Source organism: Lagopus muta, chromosome 20 (assembly GCF_023343835.1).
Source record: "Lagopus muta isolate bLagMut1 chromosome 20, bLagMut1 primary, whole genome shotgun sequence".
NCBI classification, from domain to species: Eukaryota; Metazoa; Chordata; class Aves; order Galliformes; family Phasianidae; genus Lagopus; species Lagopus muta.
Window position 1 is genome coordinate 3378682 of NC_064452.1, and position 23839 is coordinate 3402520.

A 23839-nucleotide genomic window follows, 5' to 3' on the forward strand; every position below is an offset into this window, starting at 1 on the left:
TTCAACGGGGATTTGATCACTGCTACTGCTATGCAAACTGCATTTTAAATGGCACATCTCATTTCTGCCTCCTGTTATTACAAATAAATCCTAAGACTACTCAAATTGGAAAAGCTGCACGTTTGTTTCTTCCTTTGTCCTGTGTGACAGAGACACTCCAGAAAAAAGACAGGTATTGCTGTAGAACCATTACACTGGGTAGGGCTATGGCAGACAGGTGCTACACAAAAACTCCTCAATACATTTTTAAAAGTTAACTTCAAATCATTTGAATTCCATTCATGCACTTTCCCAGCCCCAGAGCGCACCTCTTCCTGCATGCTGCACAATGAACTTTCATGCAGTTGACTGCTGTCCCCTTACTTGGCTTTGCAGTGTATGTACCCTTAGAGGATCTCAAAAAATTGCTGCCAAATTTCTCAACATGGTCACCTCTCCTCTGCCATTCCAAACAGACAAAGGTTGTTTCAGTTCACTGCCAAGGCACCGAAGCATGCACAGATCTCAGCTGATTGCAGAGCCCAGTAACGCCCTGAGGCAGGAGAGACTGTCAGCACAGCTGTCCTTGTGTGCTAAGGCAAACGTCCTGCTGGGCAATCTCTGAATCAAAAAGGAAACACATCTTCTGAAACGCATTAAGGGCAAGGACAAGGACTGTAAATAGGCCAGGCAGGAAGAAAAAAGAAAATAAAATTTACAAGGTATTATTAGAAGTGTTTCTATTGGGTTGTTAGGAAGTACCTTGACCCTGATAACGTTTTGACAGCCTAAGTATTCTTAAGTATTTTATTTCTCTTTTTACCTGTTGCTAGCAGGAGTATATCTGAGTGACTATCTTCTGTGCCTGCCTTGCTTTAGACACACAAGACCAGAAAGAATATGTAAAAAGCTCTTAATGAAGAGAGGTGCAGAGATCTGCATGCTAATGGCACAATTAGTTCTTGCAGGACAGCTTGCTGCAGCAGCACAGGGCAGCTGGGCACCGAGCTGCTCTAACACAGCAGGGGGGGGGGGGGGGGACTCATAGGAGTGAAAGAGATGAGTAAGGAATGCTTCCATAGTAATGTGCCACTGTCAAATGTTTTGCTGAACACTCAGCCACTGTACCCTCCTTTTGAGATGGAGCAGACATTATGGATGTTGCTATATGGCAACGATGTGACTTGGAGAGGACAGAAGACCCAGCACCGCTGCAGCCAAAGGCAAACATTCTGTTCCATACTGGAGATTTGCTCACAGACTTGTCTCACATGCCACACTCAACAGCAGAAGCAAAGTGGAGCAGTGCTGTTGCCCAGGTTTTGTCCACAACCGGCAAACATGACTACCTCCTAAATTTAAATCCTGAGGGTTAAACATTCCCAAATACATTACTGTTAATGAAGATCATTTTAAGGCCAACCTAATCTGGGCTACATTGTTTAAACATTAAGTTCTGAAGGTTTACTTCTCTAATCTCTCTCTTTTTTCTTTTTAATTAATTTTCTGGTCATCTGTGGCTTAGAAAATGATTGATTCAGTAGATATCTACTCCCACATCTGGGCTTTCTTTAAACAAAGTCACAAAAATGATGAATCTTCCCCAGCATAATACTTTATTGCTTCCCATGTCCATGCTTTTGGTATTTAATCATAGCTAGAGGATCACACACTCAAATCTCAGCATGTACAGTTCGCAGGATAAGCCAAAAATCATTTTAAGCTGAAGGCTTGCCCAGACATCTAATATCTTATCACAAAAATCTGAAATTTTCTTTTGCTCTGAGTCACCGAGCAAGAATTTACTTCACAGAACATTTATAGGGAAAAGAAAAAAACAGCCAGTGTGAATCAATCTCCAAAAGCAGGCAAAAAGACTGGCACAGGGCATGGCAGCTCCAAGCTTGTGCCTCTCTATCGGGCTGCTCACAGGGCCAGCTGTGACACTGCAGAAGTGCCTCACAGGCAGACTCCAACAACGTGATAAGAGCAAAACACAGCCATGAGCCTCGGTGATGATGTACTACTTTTCACTTACAAGGAAATTCAGAAACACTGGGATTAATCCAGCAGTACACGCACAGCCAAAATTCCAACCCAACTCTGTGTGCAATGTGGGACAATTTAGATCCACACATTTCAAAGAAGTGATTTAGTTTCTTTTTCCAAGACCACTAAGCATAGAAGTAGCTAAGCATAGAATTTAAGCTTTCTTCTATTAGCAAGCAGGGAGTGCTGTATTTTCCTCCACTAGGCAAATTCTCATTCACAGTTTGTGCAGTTTTGAGTTGAGATGGAAGCTGGAGCTAAAATTATATTAGAACTTGTAGAAATAGATGGAAAACCTTACAAAAAGTTAATATTAGTCAGATTTTTAAAGCTAGCTGGGGCCACTGTGGTCGTAATTCTCACTCAATATGCCACATAACAGCTCAACAGACCTCAGTCAACAAATCTTCTCTTCATGCAAATTCTCCTGTATCATTATTGGGTCATTTGGATACAACATGGATACAGCTCAAGCATTTTAGATATCCCATTATTAGGCTCATCCTTTTGTCATCCTTCTGATGACTGTTCCCCCAGTGTCTTCCAAACATCAACATCTTACTTTGAGATACAGACTTTAGATCAAGATTTACAAGGCAATATTGGCAGTAGGTGGATGGTTGGACCAGGCAATCTTAGAGGACTTTTCCAACCTTAATGATTCTGCGATTCTATGCAGAACCAGAACAAGAGGCTCCCAAACAACCTGAGAAGAGGACCTACCCCTTTTACCTCTGCTCCCTCTAACTTCTGTTATTCTCTTGCTCTCATGACCTCATTCATGTTCATAGTTACAGCACTGCCCTGGGAGACCATGTTTAACTGCCTATCTGCAATTATTCCCTAAGAGCTTCTCAGTGTCACTTCATATAGTCAGTGTGCCCAGGGGAAATACAGATGCACAGGTGAAGAGTTTTGTTCAAGAGTGACAGTGCACAACATCCATTGAACTAAGCTTGGCTTAAAATAAAAGAATCTTGGCTCTCATTTCCACATTCAGGTTACTGAAAACACAGCCACAAGCAAATATGTGTATAATAATCACTTCAACTCCTTCATCTGTTTAAGCGCTTGTGGGTGCTGGTGAAGAAGAGAAAACAGCTCCAAGATGCAGCATCAGCAGATTGGACAGGTACTTCCTGCAGCCATGAAGTTCATTTTGCTGGTGAGATAAAGAACTGATATCCCTGCATCTTTCTTCAGGTTCTGCTGAGAGGGCAGAAAACAGCCATTGGTCTTTACTTTTCCACTGCTGAACTGAAGCACGTGAACTCACTCATATGGATTCAGTATTTGCCCTTGAACTGGTGCGAGCTGCACTTGGCACTCTCCTCTTAGATCAATATATAACCCAGGAGTAATCTTATCTGTTAGGAACAGGGATATTGGGGGGAGGAGCACAGCCTCTAGAGGTGAGGAGAGCAGCTCTTCTAAATGTTAATGAGTCAAGAATAGAAAGGTCAAATGCCTGCCTTATCAGAAGGCCCCGTGTGCAAACAGGCACCAAGCTACAGCCATCAAAGCACAAGCTGGGTACAAATGTCAGGAGTTGGTTATTGCAGCTACAAGCAGCAAAAGCAGAATGGTGGAACTAGGAAACCTCCCCAGCCATATCTAGCTAATATACGTCATGGGGAAAGTCCAACTGCAAAGGCTGGCTGGAAATTGCTCAGGTATTACAGCTGCTGTGGAGCCAGGCAACACTTTTAAGTGGTGTGAAGGTGCTAAAAAGGGTACTGTGAAAGGATACAGTGAGTATCAGAATGAGCCAGCGTAGAAGTGCGTATCACAACGCATCATACATCAAACATCCTGTGCTGGCAGAGCATTACACTCTTGCAAGAGCAATCTGGTGCATCTGTTCTCTTGGAATGAGAGTATGAGACAAAAAGTCCTTCCCTACCTCCTTGTAGACACACAGAGCACTAAACATAGCAGAAGCTATCTGAGAACTCTGTACAGAGGGTCCACACAGCTTCAGCTCTGCTCTACAATTCCTCTTTAAGCATAATGCACAAAAGATCGGGGTGGAATAAGAGATGAGACAGCACAGGAAATAAATATATCTCCCTTAAATACCGAAACATTTTTAGCCCTGTTCTAATTAATCCTCTTATTGACATCCAGGAAAGAGGCTAAAAGTTGTATCACGCTGGATGATAATCTTCTTGCAGATACAAGCAATCAGTTTGAAGCAACAACAGAATATACCAAAAAACACCCGTATGTGTTTTACTCTGCTGTGAGTAATACTGCTGAGACCTGTACCTACAGTTTACCAGTGCTTTCACCTTTACCTGCAGAGAGTTCTCACCAAAATCAACACCAAGGCAATCCCCGTTCTGAATAGATTGGCAGCAAGCAGCCATGTTTAAGAGCACTGTTCCCTCTCTCCCAGTGCAGGGGGTGCCCCAAGAGATGGCTACCTGGGTTTGGAAAGCAGACACAGGATAGCTACCTGGCACTGTTCCTTCCTTACTGCAGAACAAAGAGCACCATTCTAGTCAGCCTGTTCCCAGCTGTAAACAACTATCAAAGGATAGGGTTAATTACTGGTTAAAACACTAAGCAGCAATAACAACTACAAATAATGCAAGGCTAAATATATTTTATCCTACAAAAGGGATAAACAAAGTGCTCAGAAATCGTATTCTAACCATTAAGTAGCTAGTTTAATTGGTATAAGATTACATTGAAAAAACAAAAAAGAAATGCACTCATATGAAGCCACTGTTCACTGAAAGACAATTTTGGTTTAGAGCTCTCATGTTTGCTCCACAGAGCAACTACTCTGCAGTTAACTGCACTAGCCTCTAACCCCAGCCATAGTAGAGAACATCATAACCTACTTAAATTTGCAGACTGCATCCTTTATGCAGCAGAGCTCCCAAATGGGCACAAATGGCTTATTTCATACACCAGCATTACTTGGCATCTGTTTATCCTGCAGTCTCCTGTAAGCATCTGTTCATTCGCTGACATAGATGCTCTGCTCTTCTGCATTACCAACCTCATTTTCAGCCCAGAAACTTCAGAGTTTATTAATTTGAAAGAGCACAAATGCACAGCAGCATTTTTTATACAGATGGTATTAATGAGTGCTATTAACAATCGCTGTTTCAACCCAGAAGCTACTGTATTTTCAGCAATAGCTCCAATATGCTAACAATTTTGAGGGGAGAGAAAGCCTCTGTAGATAAAGAGGATTTTACGCTTGTTATTCACAGCAGGAACAACCAAACTTCTTTATCCTATGAGTCACATCCCAGAAGCTTCACATAACTGACAGCCTCTGAGAGCTTTCCTCTAACAGCCCATCCTCAGCAGGACAGAGATCACGCTGCACTGACTGTGCAGGAGCACACAGAAGATCAACAGCCCAGAAAGTCTCTTCCATCCGACGTTTCTTGAGCTAAGAGCTGAATTCAACTTAGTTCAATCTAGACAGGAAGGAACACGATCCAACCCTTCCAGCAACTTAGTGACACTTTCTGAGCAGCTACAACTTTGAATGGAGGAATTCTTCATCCTTGAATGAAGCTGTGGAGATTCTCCTACAACCCCTTCTGCCTTCATTACACAGAAGGCACTGTTCAAATGCTGCGTCAACGCAGATCTCTGTGGTGTGTACGTGCCTGCCAGCTGCAAGTCCTCCCCATGCCTCCCAGTCTGACGTGTGCTGTCACTTTCTTGGCTCTCAGTCACGGATGCCAGCAGTGGAAGAATACAATGGTATTACAGAAGGACCAACTTTTCTCTGTCAACCCTGTGTGATACTTGCACATTTAAAAGATGACTGCATGAGCACACTTCCTGCAGCCAGAAGTGTTTAACGATTCAAAAGCACTGAACAACTAAAATATACGGCCTTGCACAACACTAAAAGCATGCTCAGAAAAGACAGCATGCAATTTTCTGACCTTTAGTATTTCCATGCTATCATTATTTTGAGGTATTCTGCTCTTCGGTTTTAATCTAAGACTGGCATTTTAAATTTCACCATAATAAACTTTCTCTACAGCCTTTGCATCTTCATTATTCTGTCTATGCAAGCCACAAGGTTATTTTTCCTCCCTAAATGTCCAATCTGCAGGGAACGGTTGTGAAACTCCATTATTTCCAGGAATTGCTGGCAATCTACTGCTGCCTGTTCTCAGTAATGCCCATATTTTCCTTGTTCAGCTTTAAAAGCCAAACTTGGTTTGCAAAAATGTCTGGCCTTCTCAATGCCAGGACTGAATAAAGACTAGAACAGGACAGAATTAGATGTTTCTACTACACTGAAAAGCCATTAAATCACATTAAAGTTCATAAAACTACAAGAATATAAAACTGGAAATAGATTTTGGTCTTACTATTACTCAGAAATTTTTTGTAGACTTACAAATAGCTTTTCCAAGCTCCATCTTACCTGATCCCTATGATCAAAACAAAGTACATCTTCTAAAGTTATAAGCACTTGGATTTAGATTATTCAGTAAGGTCAACGTAATTGTAAAGAGAGGCAGCCTGAGTTCTCCAACATGCATGGTGTCTGCTTCAATAAGCAGAAATAAACAACACTGACATCTATTCTCAGCCACCCAGCAAGAAAATGTACTCCAAGGTTTTAATGGTTGAGAAAAATCTTAAGATCCAAAAAAAGATTTCAAATGATCCTGCATCAGCCATGATCTGAAAGTTTTAATAGAAAATTCCCCATCTGAATGTTACCTATGTCATTGTGATCTCTGCCACACATTGCAATTGGGTCAGAGAAAACAAGGGAATTACTCCAGATTTACTTTGGCAGATGAGGATCAGAATCTGGCTGCATTCAAGCAACAAACCAACAGCAGTAAAAACTATACAAACAATCATCTGCAGATTGTCTAAAAGCAGTCAAGATCTGCGATTCTGAAGCACTTCAGTGACAAAAGATTCCACCCCTATTGTTTTTCATCTCCAAAATATCTTGGACTTCTTTATGTGCTTCTGAGGCTCCCCTGACAGACACAGCTCTGAAAATAAACCTAACAAATTCACAATTTCTTGAGCTCCCCCCTGTAGCTAAATATCCTTGATTTCAATTTGGGAAAGCCGTAATACATGAAGCGATGTCTGAGGCCTGCTTTCTGGGAAGAGGAAATCGACCATACACGATGTCAACTGAGTTCACTCCTAAATGCAAACCACATTGGGCTGTGGAGCATGATAATAAAAACCCGCTGACCTAGTTTCCTGCAGAACAAAATCCTCTGTCTTCCCTCCTCCCATTCCAAACCTAAATCTGATCTCCCTTCTTTGGAGAAAGAAATTAACCCTTTAGCTAGAAAGGAAAAGACTGATGATGAGCTTCAACACTTACACAGCATTGCACATCACTACATATAAACAGAAGTATAAATAATAAAGTATATAAACAATAACTAGGCTATCCCCACAGCTCTGTGAAAAAACAGCATTACTACAGGGGGAAAGTGAGACATGCACAACTTAAAAGGTCTCTTCCTCTAAAGAGATTTTTAAGTGTGAAACTTCATGCTTTAACCATTGCTTGGTAATAACCCTTTTCTATGTATTCTCTATGCAAGCATAAAACCTTCAATCGTGATGTGGCAAAAGGGTAACAGTGCAGCTGAGCTTTCTGAGAAACTGCTCCATCAAGCCACTCAAAAAAAATGTCTATTGTTCTCAAATTCTGCAGTGTCAACGTGCAAGTCATTTTCTGGTAGATGAGAGTTGATTATATTCACTCCAAGTGTTTGGCAAAAGCATTCACTTTTAATGGCTTCACTTCCTCGGTGATGCAATGTTTCATTTAAAGGGATGCCTGGGGGAACTTCAGAATGGACACAGAATGCAAAAAATAACGGGGCATGTCACAACAAACTCAGCCAAGAAAATACAGATGGGAATTGTCTTGTAAGATGCTTCAAAAGGCAGCACTGGATCATACTCCTACAAAGCAGCATCTCACTGCAGTCAGCCAGAATTGTTTGCAGAGCCTCAGACTGCTGAGACCACCTTCACCAGATCCCAGTGCAACAGTCAACTGAAGCTTTCAATCATCTGTCAAATAGGGCTTTATTTTTGGAAAGACCAGAGATAAAGAAGAATGCTTTGCTTAGCTGCTAAGCAGCTTTACAAGCAGCCTTTTACAATGAGGTGGCAAAAGCACAACCTGCAAGTGAAACTGCTAACAGAGCTCTGTGCTGCAGCCAGCACTTTCATCATCATTACAAGCAAGAAGGCCACGCTGTAACTAGTTTCTTTATACATTGCTCCTCCAGGAGCAGAGATAGCTTTGCCTGCACCCAAACAGTGCATGAACCTCCAGGACCCAAAACTGCTCCATCATCATGGAGCTCCATCATCATGGTCCATTGGCATCTGCAAGGTGCAGCAGCTGCCTCCTGACAGGCTGTCAGTCTGTAAGGAGAAGTTCAGGAGGCTCTGTTTTGTGAAGGCCACACACCTTCATTGACTAACAGACCACTGGAAAAAAAAGACTGGAAAGTGACAACTAATAGGCATCCTCTAGCAGTACCATTTCACTTATGTAGTCTCTCTCTCACTTGGTCTAACTGCAGGGAAGCTGTTAAAGAGGACAGGCTCACAGAGCACAGAGCACTTAGCATGGTGCACTGAACTAACGCTGTAACCTTCAGGCAGTTTGAGACTAAAACAAACAAACAAACAAAGAAACTGGAATAAATTGGTCTGCAGAAGTTGTCATAACTACATCTGTTTTCTGGATGCTGCATTTTCACAGGTAAATACCACAACAGTTTCTGCTCCAAATGTGGAAGAAAAAATTCAGAGTTCTCATGGAGTCATTACAAAAACGGGTCAGGGTCAGAAACGTCGTGATGGAAAAAGAGCATCTTATTCATCATCACAGATCCCCAGGGGGGTTTGAGTTGTACATGCTTATTTTATTGACAAAAACAAGTTTTAGCTTCTATTGTCTTACAGAGGAAGAGCAGCCTGAATTCAATTCTGGATCACACATCATCTGCAATTTGAGCCAAATCCTATCCACACAACTTTTATTACTGGGAGGATGTCAGAGGCAAAAGGCACAGCTGGATATTCAGATCCCAGACTGAGTTCTGCTTGTTGGCAGTTAGACAAACCAGCTTTTGATTTGTATGTAAACAGAGCCAATCTGAACTGGAAAGTCATTAAGAGGAAACATATTTTACACAACGCCCATTGTACAGTTGCTTTTCCAACTTTCCCTATCCTAATATTTTTTTTTGAAGACAACTTTGTCTTCTGTTGTCAACTGTTTCAGTGCCAATTTCTGGTCTTACTGAAGTGAATGGCCAACTCCTACTCATTCTGAGGGGACCAGAAGGTGGTACTGCGGAAAGAAGGAAACAAATCCAAGTTTCTACAACTCCAGTTCTACCATCTATGCAGAAAAACTGAGTTGATGGAGACCCAAGCACATGTTGTATTAAAACAAAGAATTTGTAAGTCTGCATAAACAGAAGTATCCTCACAAAAACCCACTGAGCTTTTACAGCACCTCCAGTCTAAACACTGCTATTCCTATGAAAAATAAGATTTTGATCAAGATGTAACTAATGCTTTTTTGCAAATCCTTTTTTCTGTTTTTATACCATCTTTAATTTAAAGAGAGCCAGAAAGGTCCAACCAAATGCCCCGAAATTTTTAGGGCAAGGGGAAATAGCATGGAACTTCCCTCACACCACGATCCTGTCTCAGAGGCCCCAGTATTGCGGACATCCTTCTTCAGCAGCCCAGCAACTCAACCCCTTGAGCCCATCAGAGGAGAGGATGCTTCCCACCCATCCCTCAGGCACTGCACACACTACTTCTCAAGTTTCCTTACTGGCTGCCAGTGTAGGAGATGCCTTCTGACTTCAATGGGATTTTGAAACCGAGCTGAAGAAATGAGGATTATATTGCTGGTATTCAGCACAACAGAATATCATGGCATTTAACGTGGCCCAACAGCCTTCAATGCTGTGCCTTGTAATTGGAAACATTCTGTGCTTTATAAGCCTAATAAAGTTCCCAAGACTCAGATACTGGTTATTCGGTCATTCCTCTGGTGGCTGCCAGAACTAGCAAAGTTAGATGAAGGGAACAGGGGTAGAACAACAAGTTTTTAACACTGTGATACCCCTGGACACACCGAAACTGCCACAGACAGCTTCAGCTCTCACAGCCCTGTTGTAATTGAGGCGCTCAGCATTTTGTATTGTAGCTACAATTAAAGTAACGTTATGAGAACACAGAAAGAAACCACAGCTCGTGTGAACAAGGCAATAACCCTCAATCCATTATTGTGAGCAAGTTTAAGTGTTCTCAGTAAAAAAAACAAAACAAAACAAAACAACAACAAACCAACACACATTTTCCCTAAGTAAGTTGAGTCCAAACAGAGACTCAAAAGGTGAACTCATGCTACATTTTTTCCTGTTTGCTTCTCTTCTCTGAATAACTTAGATACTATCTGGTCTAACTGGTACTCTTTAAAGAAGAATTAACCATTTTACCTTCTCTCCTAAAAGACTCCAGTCTGCCTATAACGATCAGCAAGGCATTTACAGCAGCAGGATAAAACGAGTGACCAGCAGAGACAGTGCTGGGCATTGCAGTATGGATTATCAAAGCAGCAAACCTTCCACAGGCAAAGGGGAAATGCTTGTCATTCTCCATTAGTCCCTCAGAGCATCTATTGGCAAAGCACACTGTATTGTTCCACTGCATAACCGGCAAAATAAATAGGCTGACACAGTTTGTCATGTTTAAAAACCATGGTATAACTGGGTATAACTTGAAAATAGTTTTAATCTAATGACTGTGCTCTTCTGCATTGGTAGCTCACTTTACTAGCACCAGTGAACAAAGTCCACTCAAAATAATGAAATCTTACATTTTGTACTGGAAACCAACAAACACATGGGCACGTCCTTTTAAGTGGACACAAGTGGTCTCATTACAGAACTTCTCCAGTCAGCATATCTGCATTATCAGGAAACAGCCAGCACAGGACACTGACCACTAGCAAATTCAGAATGGGCCACCGAAGCTTCCTTTGCATCAAGACCACAGCTGTCTTTAATGAATGGAAGGCACTTCTAAAAGCCATGAAGAAAAGAATAACAAAAGGCATTTCTGAAGGCACAAACTAGGTAAGAACAAAGAAGTGATTCCTGGTGGTTTGCCCCATTCTAGTGATTTCCCTGTCTTCAGCCCTAGTTGCTTTTTTGACTTTTGAAACATAACTTAGTATGTCTGACTTGTTTTCTCACTATCAACTTAGCAGTGCTGATGGTTTTTGAGCAGAATCAAATCTCATCAGCTTGGAGGAATGGCTGGGATATTTCATATTTCATGTTTTGGGATCAGTACTGAAGTTTTCATTCTGCTAAAATAATCTTGAACATTTTAAGCATAAATCTTGACGCTTAGTATTTTGATTAGAATTCCATAAAGACATTTTGTCCTTTATCAGCACTTCTTCCCTTCCCTCAACACTCATTCAAAGCCCTCGGGTTCTCTGGGCAGCCTCTTGCTCCTAATCAAACCCTGCTGTGACATCACTGACATGTGGGCTGCCAGGTCTCCGTCAACATGCGAAGGAGAATCCTTCCATGTTCTGAAAAGGACCACTGCTCATTTCTCTGCAGAAGCAATCTGAGGGCCATGTCCCTGTAGCACCAAAAGGATCGTTTTCCCTTCCACCACAGACCTTTCCCCCTTATTGTACTGCAAGAAAGTTAAGTATGCCACGAAGCTGAGAAAGGAGCTGATTCATGGGAGCTCCAGGGAAGCTGAAGGGTAGATTTCCTTATAGAGGAAAACATCTAACTGAGGACAAAACAGCCAAACCTAACATACTGCAATACAAGCCTTTGTTTCAGAAAGCAGCTTTCCTGGAAGGCAGACAGACATCTCAATCCCCAGAAGTATTTCCTCTTAAATTATTGCATAGAGCAACACTTACAATAGCAGACCTCTAAAAGCTGATTTCAATGTAAACCTTTTCATAAAGTGCTCCAATGACCTAAAATTAGGAGGATAAGCTGCCACGTGGTAAATGTTTTAGAAAAACGTATTGATTATAATGTCAAGCAGAGCATGTGGCCAACTATTTCATTACCTTCTCAGAAAGACAACAATTTCAAGAACGCAAGTAAATAGAAGTGAAATTTGTGCACAGTCTTTACATAAACATCAAGGCAGCCATCTGACTAAGGCTCCTTGCTTTCTTGTGATGGTAAAGAGGGTTTGTATTCAAATATAGATTGATTTCATTGTAATACACTCTGAATATGCAACCAATTTTCATCTAAGATTTTCTGATCCCCCAATGTCATTCTTAATTAGAGAAAAATCCACAAAAAAAAATAAAGACCTTTACAGTGCTTCTGGCATAAATAAGATCAAGAAAACCTGTCATCACTGCTGAAACACACAGCTCTTCTAGAGGAACTGCATGGCAGCACTGTTAATCAGCACATAGCTTCAGAATTAGCAGCATAACAGAATGCCTAAGTGCAATACCACAAGGAACGTAGGAAGACATAATGTAACCAATTACCACAATTACTCTAGCAGAATAAAAACTATTAAATACTGAGCCTAAAATACAAGAAGGAAAGAAAAAGGATCAAGGAATAAAGAAAAGCATATGTAGAATAAATGCAATTATAACAAAAATTCCAGATACATTTAGCAAGATGACACAGGTCTGCAAATGAGTGAGTCAGAAACTGGTATGAAATCACTGCCAGTCTTCCCAGGAGACTCAGAGGCCAGGATTTTGTTGCTGCACTTCTTCTGGTCCTCCATTTTCAGGCAGGCTTTCTTAATCACAGTACAAATTCTCACTGACAGCTTGCACAGAGTTCTCACGCTCTCAGCACCCTGCATACAAATCCATAAAGCCATCACCAAACAACCTAAGCACAGCAAAAACCAAACTGGATCAACTGGACGTACTCCTGCACTGTCCACGTGTAAGTTTTCAAATTCTAATCCAAAGGTTGTTACATATTTCATTCTCTGAAAGCTCTGAGGTGTTTTTGTATCCTTCTCATTGTCCCAGTCAGACTCACCCACTATTTAAGGGTATATTTTTCCCATGACCTCACAGACTCACTTCTCTGACACGAGGCCTTGTAGAAGGAAGTTTGTCACAAGTTAAACACAAGGAAGTGCAATACAGCCTGTTTACCTTGTATGGAAAAAAACAAAAACAAATCCACACACAAAACCCAAGACCAAAACCAAATAATTTTTATATAGCAAAAATTACTTTAAAAATGCGAGCTTTCGTGCTGCCTCATAAAGAACTCACAGCTCGCCTGCAATTCTGTACAGGCAGACGTCTTCTCTACTGTGCACGAACCAGAGCCCTTGTGAACTTAAGTGAAATAATAAGAGAAGTGTATGCAGTGCCATTTCCATGGAAACTCAGAAACAGACGTAATGTTACTTGCTGTAAGTCTCTGTGCTGAGTGGAAAATTTTCTACTTTTCCCCATTTCTAGCTATTATTTTCTTTACAGTGTAAACTTGGTCCAAATGTTTTTCTGTCACATAAAAGATGCAATTAGTCCTACTTTCTGTCCACTCCAATCACAAACAAAAGACTCAGAAGCTGCAGTAAAATGCCTGATACTTATCTTTCCATTAACTCAAAACAGACATTAGAAAAAAAAAAAAAAAGAATCATTTGGGCTTCGTTTTTGCTCATTCTCTTCAGAAAGTGAAAATAGCTTAGAAAACATCTCCTGTTTACATGCTATATTACAGATTGGAAGGGCTTTGGCAGCTGTGCCCAACATTAGTGGGAGCTTAAATAACTTTTCTTATTAGATCAATTAGATTCCAGTGTTTTCCATAAAGCAGGAGGGAGAGCTTGCTGCTCAGGAGCATCTATTCACAGATTAATTACTTACAGGTAAGTATCAAAATCACTGCATTTCATGAACTCCAGCTGATTTGTGGGGGCCTCCAATCCCTATAGCTGAAATGTGGGTACAGTTTGGCACTGTATTTGTGCAGAAGATTTGAGATGCTGTTAACTGTAAGTATATCAAACACCCATTGAAGAAACGATGCAAAACAGTTGTCTGGTAGAGACTGAACCAGTCCTGCCCTGGTTGTACTTGAGATAGTCATTGTTCAAGGTAAGGGACTGCTTAATAAGGGCTTGGTCTTTAACACAGATTTCACCATAGACAGACTAACTGAAGGTTTCTCTCTACAGGTTCACCTGTAACTCAAATGTCACGTTGATTTTATATCTGCCTGGCCAAATGAGATTACAGAGCACATCAATCAGCTTGTCTTTCAGATACATTCATTCTACATCTTGAAACTTCTACTCACTCACTTCTAGATTATGCAAAGAGAGGAGGAAACAGCATGACTCAGCTCTGCACTACAATGGCTGGAGCAGATCCAGACCGAGCAATCCTTTGGGCTTTCCTTTCCAAAATACAAGTCTGCAGCTTGGATAATGTAAAGCATCCAGTGCTTGCATAAGCAATGTTAATTGGTAGCATGCCAGCTACAGTCCTTAAGCATTGTACTGGTTCTTAACACAAATGCAAAATTATCTTCTGGAGAGTCAGGAAGAGAATGAAAAAAAAAAAAAGCCAAAGGATTTTGATCTTAGAGATGGCATATGGATGGCAGAACGCTGATGAGAACAGTCTTACAAGCTGTATTCCCTACATATTAAGTTCCATTGAAATTTAGCATGTTTCACATCAGACCATAGTGGCAAATACTTCTGTATTATGTGTAAATTAGAGAAGGGGTAGCAGAGGCATAGGAAAGCTACTGACTGGAAGGAACCTGGGTACTCTGAGTAAGTTTAAAGAAAATCAGCCCCAGTGCTTTACCTAAAGCAATGAAAATACTTCAAAAATTCAATGTCATCTAAAAATCATTCCTCATCTCCTATTATTTTGCAAACACCCACAGATTTTTTCATAAAGTTTTTCCTCTAGATGAGTTACTGCTGAGCAAATAATGCACTATAAGCATGCTTAACTTGTCTGTATAAGCAAGCTCTAAACTAAATTCAGCAAGAACTTCCCTTCAGGTTGGCTCCCTGAATGCACAACAAAGTTAGATGATTTGGTGGTTATCTCACTGCAACCTAACCTCTGAAATAAATGTCTCATACCTGAACTCGTTTCTCAGAACAACCCCATGCATCTGTAACATTACAATATAATAGAAAGCACAGCAGTGATAGCAGGGTAGCAAAGTCCCAGGCTGCAACAAGTGAGGAGAAGCCCAAAACCAGCAGCTGTGGCCACAGAAACAATGGGGAAAAAAAAAAATCTGCTTACTGCAGGTAGGCAGAGATCTCCAGCAACATGCCTCACCTCCACTGCCAGCCCTTACATGAGGTCTGGGAAGGGGTGGATCCTGGCTTTACCCCTTCTGGTCACTCAGGTGAATTGCTTGCACCTGAGCTCCCCTACGTTGGCCCTGCCCTCCCACCAGGTGCTCAATTACTGGTTCAAGCCATGACTTAGCATTGCCACTACAACATCCTGTGCCTCAGAACTCTGGGCAGGGACACAGATCAGTCTTCTCAAGCAGCGCGACCAGTAGCAGAACTCACACATTGGTCACTGATTTCATAAACGTGCGTATCACTGACAATGAAAGCACCAAAGGGAAACAATCCAGTTATTTCTCTGAAATCACCCTCACCTTTCTACTGAGCAAACTGCAGTGCTACTTGCAAAAAGCAGCCCTCTGGACTGTGTGCACTGGGAGATGATTGAGCAGTATCAGGAAACTTGCATCACAGAGAAACCAAACTCAAACTCATAGTGCTTTATAGCATGAAAGACAAACAGGCTTCTGGGCTCAGTGTAAATTGCAAAAGACAGTTCATTTAGCAAACCTATGCTTAGCAAAACTCTATGAAAAACTATGCAGCTTTTTTCCTTATTCCCCCCCAAAAAAGTTCTGGGTACTATCATGTAATTGTACTACAAAACATGAAGCAACCCCAAGTCAGTTCATGAGAAGCAAACGGAAACGTCTCTTTCCATTCCAAAGGAAAAACAACTCCTGTGCTGTTTTCCTAACAGAGCTGAAAACTTGGAGAGAAACCTAAAGCTAAAAAAAGCAAAGAACTCAAGAGGATTCATATTCTGGACTGTGGTTTCTGTTGCCTTAGCTCAAGGGAAAATACATTCATGGGAAAAGGGCCTGCCTGGAGCCAGGCTTTTTTCAACTCTGACTTTTCTAGTTGGTGTGGCCTTAAAACTGTCTTCTTCGTAAACAAAAATGTTCTTTATGATAGCTTTCATGTTCTTTCATGATAGCTGTTTACAATTGAAACAACTGGTTGTACTGTGTTTGCTAGAAATCACTATTTATTTCAGTAAACATTAACCCCAGATGGGCAGAGATTGGGCAACTTTAGAGGCCTTGCAACGTTACCTTCTGAGTTTTACTGATTCCAAGTGTCAAATCACCTTCTATTAATGCAGTTTCAAGATAATTCCAAAACAAATAAGTGTCAACTTCATCACCTACCTCCATATCTAGGCACAGCTAAAGAAAACAACACATTAAAAACAAACAAACAGAAAACCCATACAGAAATCCTGCGTGGCTTCAGTTGAAAGAAACTTACTATAATGTTGTTATGGACAGCCTTTAACACCAGAGTGCATTTTGTTTTTAGCCAGAACTAAAGCAAATTATAAATATAACAGAATCTCACCCAAGCCATGTAAGCACTAGCCTATGAAAAAGGTGACTACAAGTTCATGACCTCACACATTTACATAAAATAAGATTTTAAGTGAATCAAATTAATGTTACGTTTTAAAAAGGTCCTCTACTAACGCCTGTATCTGATTCTGAACTATTCACATAATTTAATTTACAATTAATTGAAGTCTTAGAATAAAACACTTGGAAGCAATGGAAATACTACAGACAGCTTTGCTAGCAGCAGCCTCTTCTGCAAAGACTGAGAAGACATTTCATCCATTTCAGACCATCCCATTAAACGCAGTCAACCACCAGCTCACCCACAGATGAAAAACTTGTTGGCAACTAACAAACCACTCAAACTTATGAACAAACAGATTCCAAGCAATTCTATTTTTCTGTCTCCCCAAAATACACCCTCAGGAATTTCTGCTGTCAGGGTGGCTTCTTCGGCTAAAGCTGGCAGGATTCTTATTTTATAAAGCACTCTGATGGCTACCAAAATAACATAGGCACTGCACTGTTTTACAGACAGCACAACTGCTGATGTGTTTATATGGTTATCTTATCATGGAACACAGACTTCAACTATCTGCAACTATGTTATAATCACGTGGGAGAATAACTGCAATGTAATGGTACTGCCAATCCTCCAAACAGTTTTATTTTCAGCACAAACTTGCCTCTGGCAATTCAGAGATTTCTTTGTAAGTGTCTTGGATAACACTGCAAAAATTGCAACAAAGAGTGATCGTGTTGCCCAAACACACTGTCCAGACCCCCTACAAGTTAGTTAGTTATCACTACTTGAAATGCTGTATTAACAGAGTTTCCTCTAAGGACAGTAATCCCCACTATATTCTTGATTTATGTTCTGAATTAATTAGATTTTCTTAGCTAATAGTTTACATAAATATCTCGTATGATCTTTTTTGACAGTCCTCAAACCAATATGTATAGAATGATAGAGTCAGCTGTCACAGAACATTGAAGTGAACTTCACTTCTTGTTTAAAACCAGCATAGAAATAATACTACAAATAAAGCCTAGTTACCTGTGATCAATGACTGTTACATTGGACGCAGGAACCCCCAGCAGACAACAACTTTGTTCCAGTTCTTTCTTACGAATCTCTCCTTGATTGTAATAGTTTCCTGCAAATAACAGCAACACTGTTTAGTTTAGCATGGAGAAAAAAGACATTTACTGGTCAAATAGAAGTTTAGAAGCAGCTGCCCAAGCAGATTGTTCCAGAATTGCTGTTTGGGAGATCTCCCATGTCTTTAGCAGAAGCATGACTTTGGCTATTACTAAAAGGAGGACAACAGACTGCTTGGACAACCTGTCTGGTTAGACATGGCACTTTCTGATGCCTTTTCCAAACAAGCTCACACCAAAATTTTTAGCCTTTTAGCAAAAGGAATTTTTTGTTGTTGTTTGGGCTTTCTGTTTTCTCATGTTGTATTTTTTGTGAATCCCAAAGGCTAACTCTGCTTGGGGGCGGGGGAGGAAGGAGCTTTCTAAGGGTGTCTGCATGGACAAACAGGTTACAGTTATCTGAATGCAAGTCACCAACAAAAACAACCCAGCAAGATCTTCTGATAAACACAGAAGAAACAGCCTTTCCAGTGAGGTGACTAAAACTGTTATCACTGGCAAATTTCCAGGTTGTCTCTATGAAAGAGGTTAGTGGGACCTTAGTCCACTTTAAAGAGAGGTATTCAAAACAAATCAGTAATAATTAACCTCCTCAGGAAGGGCAAAAGAACCACTCCTCCTTCACTATTAGGCATGGTACCATGAACTCCCACCTGTGCTCTTAACAGCACAGGCCCACAGAATCAGGCTGAACAGCCAGGTCAAAGTCCTCAGAAAGAACTGCTGGGACATTAGAAAACTTGTCCTGAGTTGTATTCCTTAGGTGATTATAATAGTTTATAGTACACCCTGGATCACTTCTAATGAACAGTAGGCACCACGTAACACTTATAAGATACTGCAACAGAACACAGTGATGAAATTAAGAGGATTTTAGGGAATGAAGAATTCTAAAAATCTGTTTTTGAGATGAAGATTTCTCAGAGGTCTGCATCATTCACAGAGGAGATTCCAGCAGAAGTTACAATTGCAAAGAACTTACAGAGCCAAAAAAGGCAGGAACCTACTTTAAGGGTATTTTGGAAAAGTTAAAACTTGATAGATATTTGGAGACCAACAGCTGGTAGGGAAACACTTCAAGCACCGTCTCCTTTGCTGAAATCTTTTCTTCTCATCTTGTCCTCACACTACTTTTTTTTTTTTTTTTTTTTCTTGGAATCAGTCATGCAAAGTCTATGCCAGTACTGCAATGGTCCCTTGCAATACGCTACCTGTGCAGGACAATATTTGCAGCCCAATTTTAACTTTGCAGCAACAAAATGATAAAATTTAGCTGTATTAATGTATGATTTGAGTCTGTAGTCAGCTGTCTTGAATTACACCAGATTTTTTTTATTGTTTTGGGGATGACTCATCTAAATCTAGCATTTCTCTAAAGAAATGTTGCAATCTGAGCACTCACTAGCAGCTTTGTATGATTTTCAAAGAGGTGAACAACAGCCAGAAAAAAACAACTTCTCTTCTTGCAGACTGTGAGTGAATGATTTTATAAGACTGTGACAGTGATTACCTGTGGGTTTGCTGAGGCACACGTCAGCTTGGCAGTCTGCAGTTGGACCACAAGTTCCAGCTTCAGAAGAGGAAATTTAACTGTGCGCCTTCCTCAGATGGACTACATGAGTACTTCATTTTAGATTGATTTCTTGCATGGGAATTAATGATATTTGTGTTTTAATGTAACGTCAGTTATGTTGCAACATAACACAGTAACTGCAGGTGACGTTTTTCCAAGTGGTGCCATTATTCTCAAAACACCTAACTTCTACTGAACTCAAAGGAACAGATCCATTTTCCCCAGCTTGAGAAATGTGTCAGGACATTAGGAATATATAAATGCTAACAAGAAAAAATGGGCAGCTACTGAAAGCAAAAACAGCTGAATAGCTAATGCTGCTGGAACTCATCCATTGAGCACTCACAATAGAGAGCCAGCTACTACAGAGAACAAAACGCATTTATACAGAGTTATTAATTCAAAGATTACTCAGTGTGGAGAAGGCTGGGTTTTTTCCCTCACAGTGCTGTAATTCTGATTCATTTCTATGGCATTTTGACTGATATGTGAGAACTGCAAATACAACAGTTCCTACGTCATTATTTTGGTTCAGTCTTACAATTTGCGGAGTCTTTGATCAACTCACTTGTCATCATCAATCATACAAACAAGAGAGGATAAACCATCTGAATCACCAAAAGGCTATTAAGAGGCAGAGAGAAAGCTATTAGCTCAGTGAATGCATTTTCCTATATGTGTTGGTATTCCATTACAAAGACGTGCAAGACATGCAACAGAAGACAGTCTCAACCCCATTTAATGTTTCATGGCACTGAAGCAGGACAATAAAAAAGAGAACCTGAACAAAATAAAAAAGAAACACAACACTTCTTTGGAAAGTTCTCTACTGGCAGCAGTATTTTAATCCTGATAACTGAAATGGCAGAACTGCATGTTGGTAATCTTGTCAGAGCTGTGAAAAAGCCAAATGGGATCCACAGACTTTTGTCCCTCAGCAAAGACAACTGAAAGCTCTGCACTAAATCTTTAATGGGGAGTATGCAGGGATCATTAAAATCAATGTGCTATTAGACTTCAACAATAGCTTAATCCCTGTCTTCTCACCTAGATAGCCTGTTATGACAGAAAGGTGTGAGAACAAAGAATACAGAAGTTGGCAGAGAACAAGCTGGAGATTTCAGAATTACAGCAGTCCCTTTTCCCAAATACGAGCAGCTGTCAGTGTGAGATGTACATCTTTTTAGCCTGAAATACTCCTCTGAACAAACATTAAGACATTGAGTTTTCACCACAGGCTCATGAATTCACGTACAGCAGTGTGTATGGTCTGATAAATCAGTTAACATGAGGCTGCTTCCTACATCCAAAATAACTGAACAAAGTAATGATAATGAAATGCAACACTGCAGTGTTTCATCAAGCACAACAGTACAACCTTGAATTCACAGGAAGAATAACTGATTAGGTTATGTGCATGAAAAAAAAATTATCTCAAGCTTTAGTAGATAACAAGAAAAGCACAAGATAGTAGTGTAATATGCTGGGAAAATTCCTTGTGAGATTTCTCCTCTGAGAGTCTTTCATTTGATTCAGGCCCAGAAAGGCCTCAGTTTTTGGTGACTGTGCTTTAGAAACAGATGTGAATCAAATGGAGGAGAGTCCACAGGAGTGCAAAGAGAATGATCAGAAGTTTAGAAAATACAATAAGGATTGAAAGAAATCGTGTAGTTTAGTATGGAGAACACAGGAGAGGCAGACAGCTTTAAAAAAAAGTAAGAAGCTGCTATAAAGGAATATTCTGATTTCTACGTTCACAGCAGATAAAACAAACAAACAAACTCAGGTCACTCCAAATTCAGGAAAAGGTGATGTGAAGAAAAGCTAATGCAGCGCTGAAGCAGGCTACATAACCTCCCTGGGGGACACAAAGCACAAACTAGACATTTGTCTCTAGCAAATGAAGACACCGTTCGTATTGCCTTTGGGCTGACTGATGAGCAGCACAGCCTCAGGTTATCTTCAGGGCTATTTTTCAATGATTAGACTGTTTTGCAACCAACATTTTTAGATGCATTAGTGTGAATATATCATGATATCAAAACTGGATCATCCAAAGCAAGTTCTCTAAAAGACCAGAGAACTACAAATGCAAAAACTTTAACAATGAGTGCTTTTATGCAACTTAATGACATTTCCATGCAATTTCCTAGTATCTCAGTGCTGCAGCATGAGAATTGATTGTGAAACCGTATGCGTGGTTCAAATATAGATTTTACTACAGCCAATGGAACTGCCAAAAGCAGCATTTTGGCTGAAGACCCATACATGAGGCCACTCTCAAGCGTGTGCAGAATGCCCCAACCTAGAGGTGCCCCCAGACCACAGAGTCTCAGCAGTGCTCACTGTCACTGCAGCAGAAACCCAGAGGGCTGTGAGAATCAGCACAGCGATGACATCACGCGTGGCACCGCGGTGACATCACACTGTCACACCACGATGAGGCCACACCAACCATGCGCCGATACGTCGCTACAGCCCTGCCCGCTCCGCCCAACTAGACAACCCAGCGCTGACGTCACGAACGAAAACATCACAGCGGCCTCCGCGTGACGCCACGGATGGGAAGCCTGACCTCCACGGCCAGCGGCACCTGAGGGGCCAGGTAGCCCCACCGCTCCCTGCCGCATCCCCGCTCACCTGCGGAGCAGCATAGCACCGCGAGGCGGGCGCCGGCCCTGCCCAGGCAGAGCAGCGTGGGGGCGAAGAACATCACTTCGTCATCGGGGTGCGCCGTCACCAGCAGAGCGCTGACGTCATCATCCCGCGACACCGCCGCGCTGTTCGCGGCGGAACGACTCCGCAGGCGGCGCGCGACGCAGCGCAGTACCGCCAACAATAACAGCAGTACCGCCAACAATAACAGCAGCACCGCCAGCCCCCAGCCCCACGGCCCCGCTGCCATAGCGACAGCCGCCGCGCACCGCTCCGCCGGGAAACGGGGACGGGAAACGCGAACGTTCCGCGTTCCCAGAAGTTCCCCTCTTCCGCCCTTCTATTCCCCGCCTCGGGGCGGGGTCACGCGGCCGCAGAAACGTGCACCGGTCCCGCTGCTTTGGGGCTGCTCCGCCGCACTCGGGCTGGGTGGCGGCGTGGCCCGGGAGCATCCCTATTAGCGAGAAATGGGCCCCTGTGGGACCTTAAGAAGTAACAAATGGAGACAAAACTGAGCTCTTCGACGCGTACCTCTGTGTGGCTGTGAGATACACGTGGGCGAAGTGAGACCTCGAGAGCGGGGCGAGGAGCATCTCCAGAGGCAGGCTGTGCCATGCCCTTGTCTGTGCGGCTGTCCTGAGCGCGGCTGCGAGAGAAAAAAAGCGTTGGGACGCGTCTCAGGGGTGAAGTCAATCGCTGGAGACGTTACCATGCAAAAGGTGACAGGGAATAAATAAGGCAACGAGATAAACGGCGGCTTGGAAGCCGCGCTGCTCGGGGCATAGAAGAGCAGTCTGTTACCCCAACCTCAGCTTAAAGAATAAAAGCGGGAGAGCAAATCAGAGGAATCGAACATCCGGAGAACAAACACCTCACAAAACGGCTCCTTCACACGGGCTTTTCTTGGATACGTTGAAGCAAGCCGTCGGCTGTGGTGGGGTTAAAGACTTCAGCCTGGAGATAGGTTGATGTAGGCATTTAACGGAGTGGAACTCAGCTGTGGTGCTCACTGGCCAATAAAGCGCGTGTTTAATGAGGGAAACTCGCCTCTTTGCCACGGGCTGAGCACCTGCGTTGTGACTCCGGCTGGAAGCTGTGCAACATGACCGCGTTTCCTCAATGGGACAGCTTAATCTTGGCTGACGGTACGTGCCTCCCGTTACAAACCCGATAAGGGGATCTGCGATCTCAGCAGCTCACGTTTGCAGATAAAACGTGAGGATTTCAAATACCTGACGGAAAAGCCGTCAGCACCAGCGGAGCGTAACACGGCTCGACAGGGGACAGTGCTCATTTTTCTCATTCCGGAGGAAAGGGTAAAAAAAAAAAACAAAAAAAAAAACCACCAACAACAAAAAACCAGAAAAACGAGGCAGTTTCGATTTAAAACCTAATATTTCATAACGAGAGGCAGAGGCGCGCCAACCGCGGGGACCCCACACGGCTGTGAAGAGCCGCGCTCCGCCCCTCAGCCGCCGCCTGGCGCTTCGGCGGCCGTTATTTACCATTTTTCACTTCAGCCCATTCGCCTTCTCGCGGCCGAGGGGCGGTGTGTACGTGAGGGGTTCCCCCGCGCTCCGTCCGTCACCGCCTCAGCGCCGCTGCGCGCCTCATGGCGGCCGCCACCGCCCCCCCCCCCCCCCCCCGCGCACAGAGCCCCTCAGTGGGGAGGTGGGAGGGAGCCGTACTCCGCCGCCGCACC

At 42.3% G+C, this 23839-nt stretch overlaps 2 protein-coding genes across 6 annotated transcripts in view; one reads left to right on the forward strand and one right to left on the reverse strand.

The window, feature by feature from the left end:
* Positions 1-23718, reverse strand: part of PIGL (phosphatidylinositol glycan anchor biosynthesis class L) — a 55911-nt gene extending 32193 nt beyond the window's left edge. Inside the window, exons 1-3 of one of the 4 annotated variants that reach the window (XM_048967260.1) lie at positions 23643-23718; positions 22669-22783; positions 17806-17905 (exon numbers count right to left, since the gene is read on the reverse strand). In XM_048967260.1, coding sequence (XP_048823217.1) covers positions 17806-17905; positions 22669-22783; positions 23643-23645 — 218 coding nt within the window. In that variant the 5' untranslated portion in view covers positions 23646-23718. Of the gene's footprint in view, positions 1-17805; positions 17906-18093; positions 18372-22122; positions 22863-23642 lie in introns of those variants that run through there. The other 3 variants (XM_048967258.1, XM_048967257.1, XM_048967261.1) reach the window with 3 other exon arrangements.
* NCOR1 (nuclear receptor corepressor 1) overlaps positions 22936-23839 on the forward strand; it is a 56376-nt gene continuing 55472 nt past the window's right edge. Inside the window, exon 1 of one of the 2 annotated variants that reach the window (XM_048967203.1) lies at positions 22936-23282. The gene's annotated coding sequence lies outside the window, so the exon portion shown is untranslated. The other variant, XM_048967205.1, reaches the window with a different exon arrangement.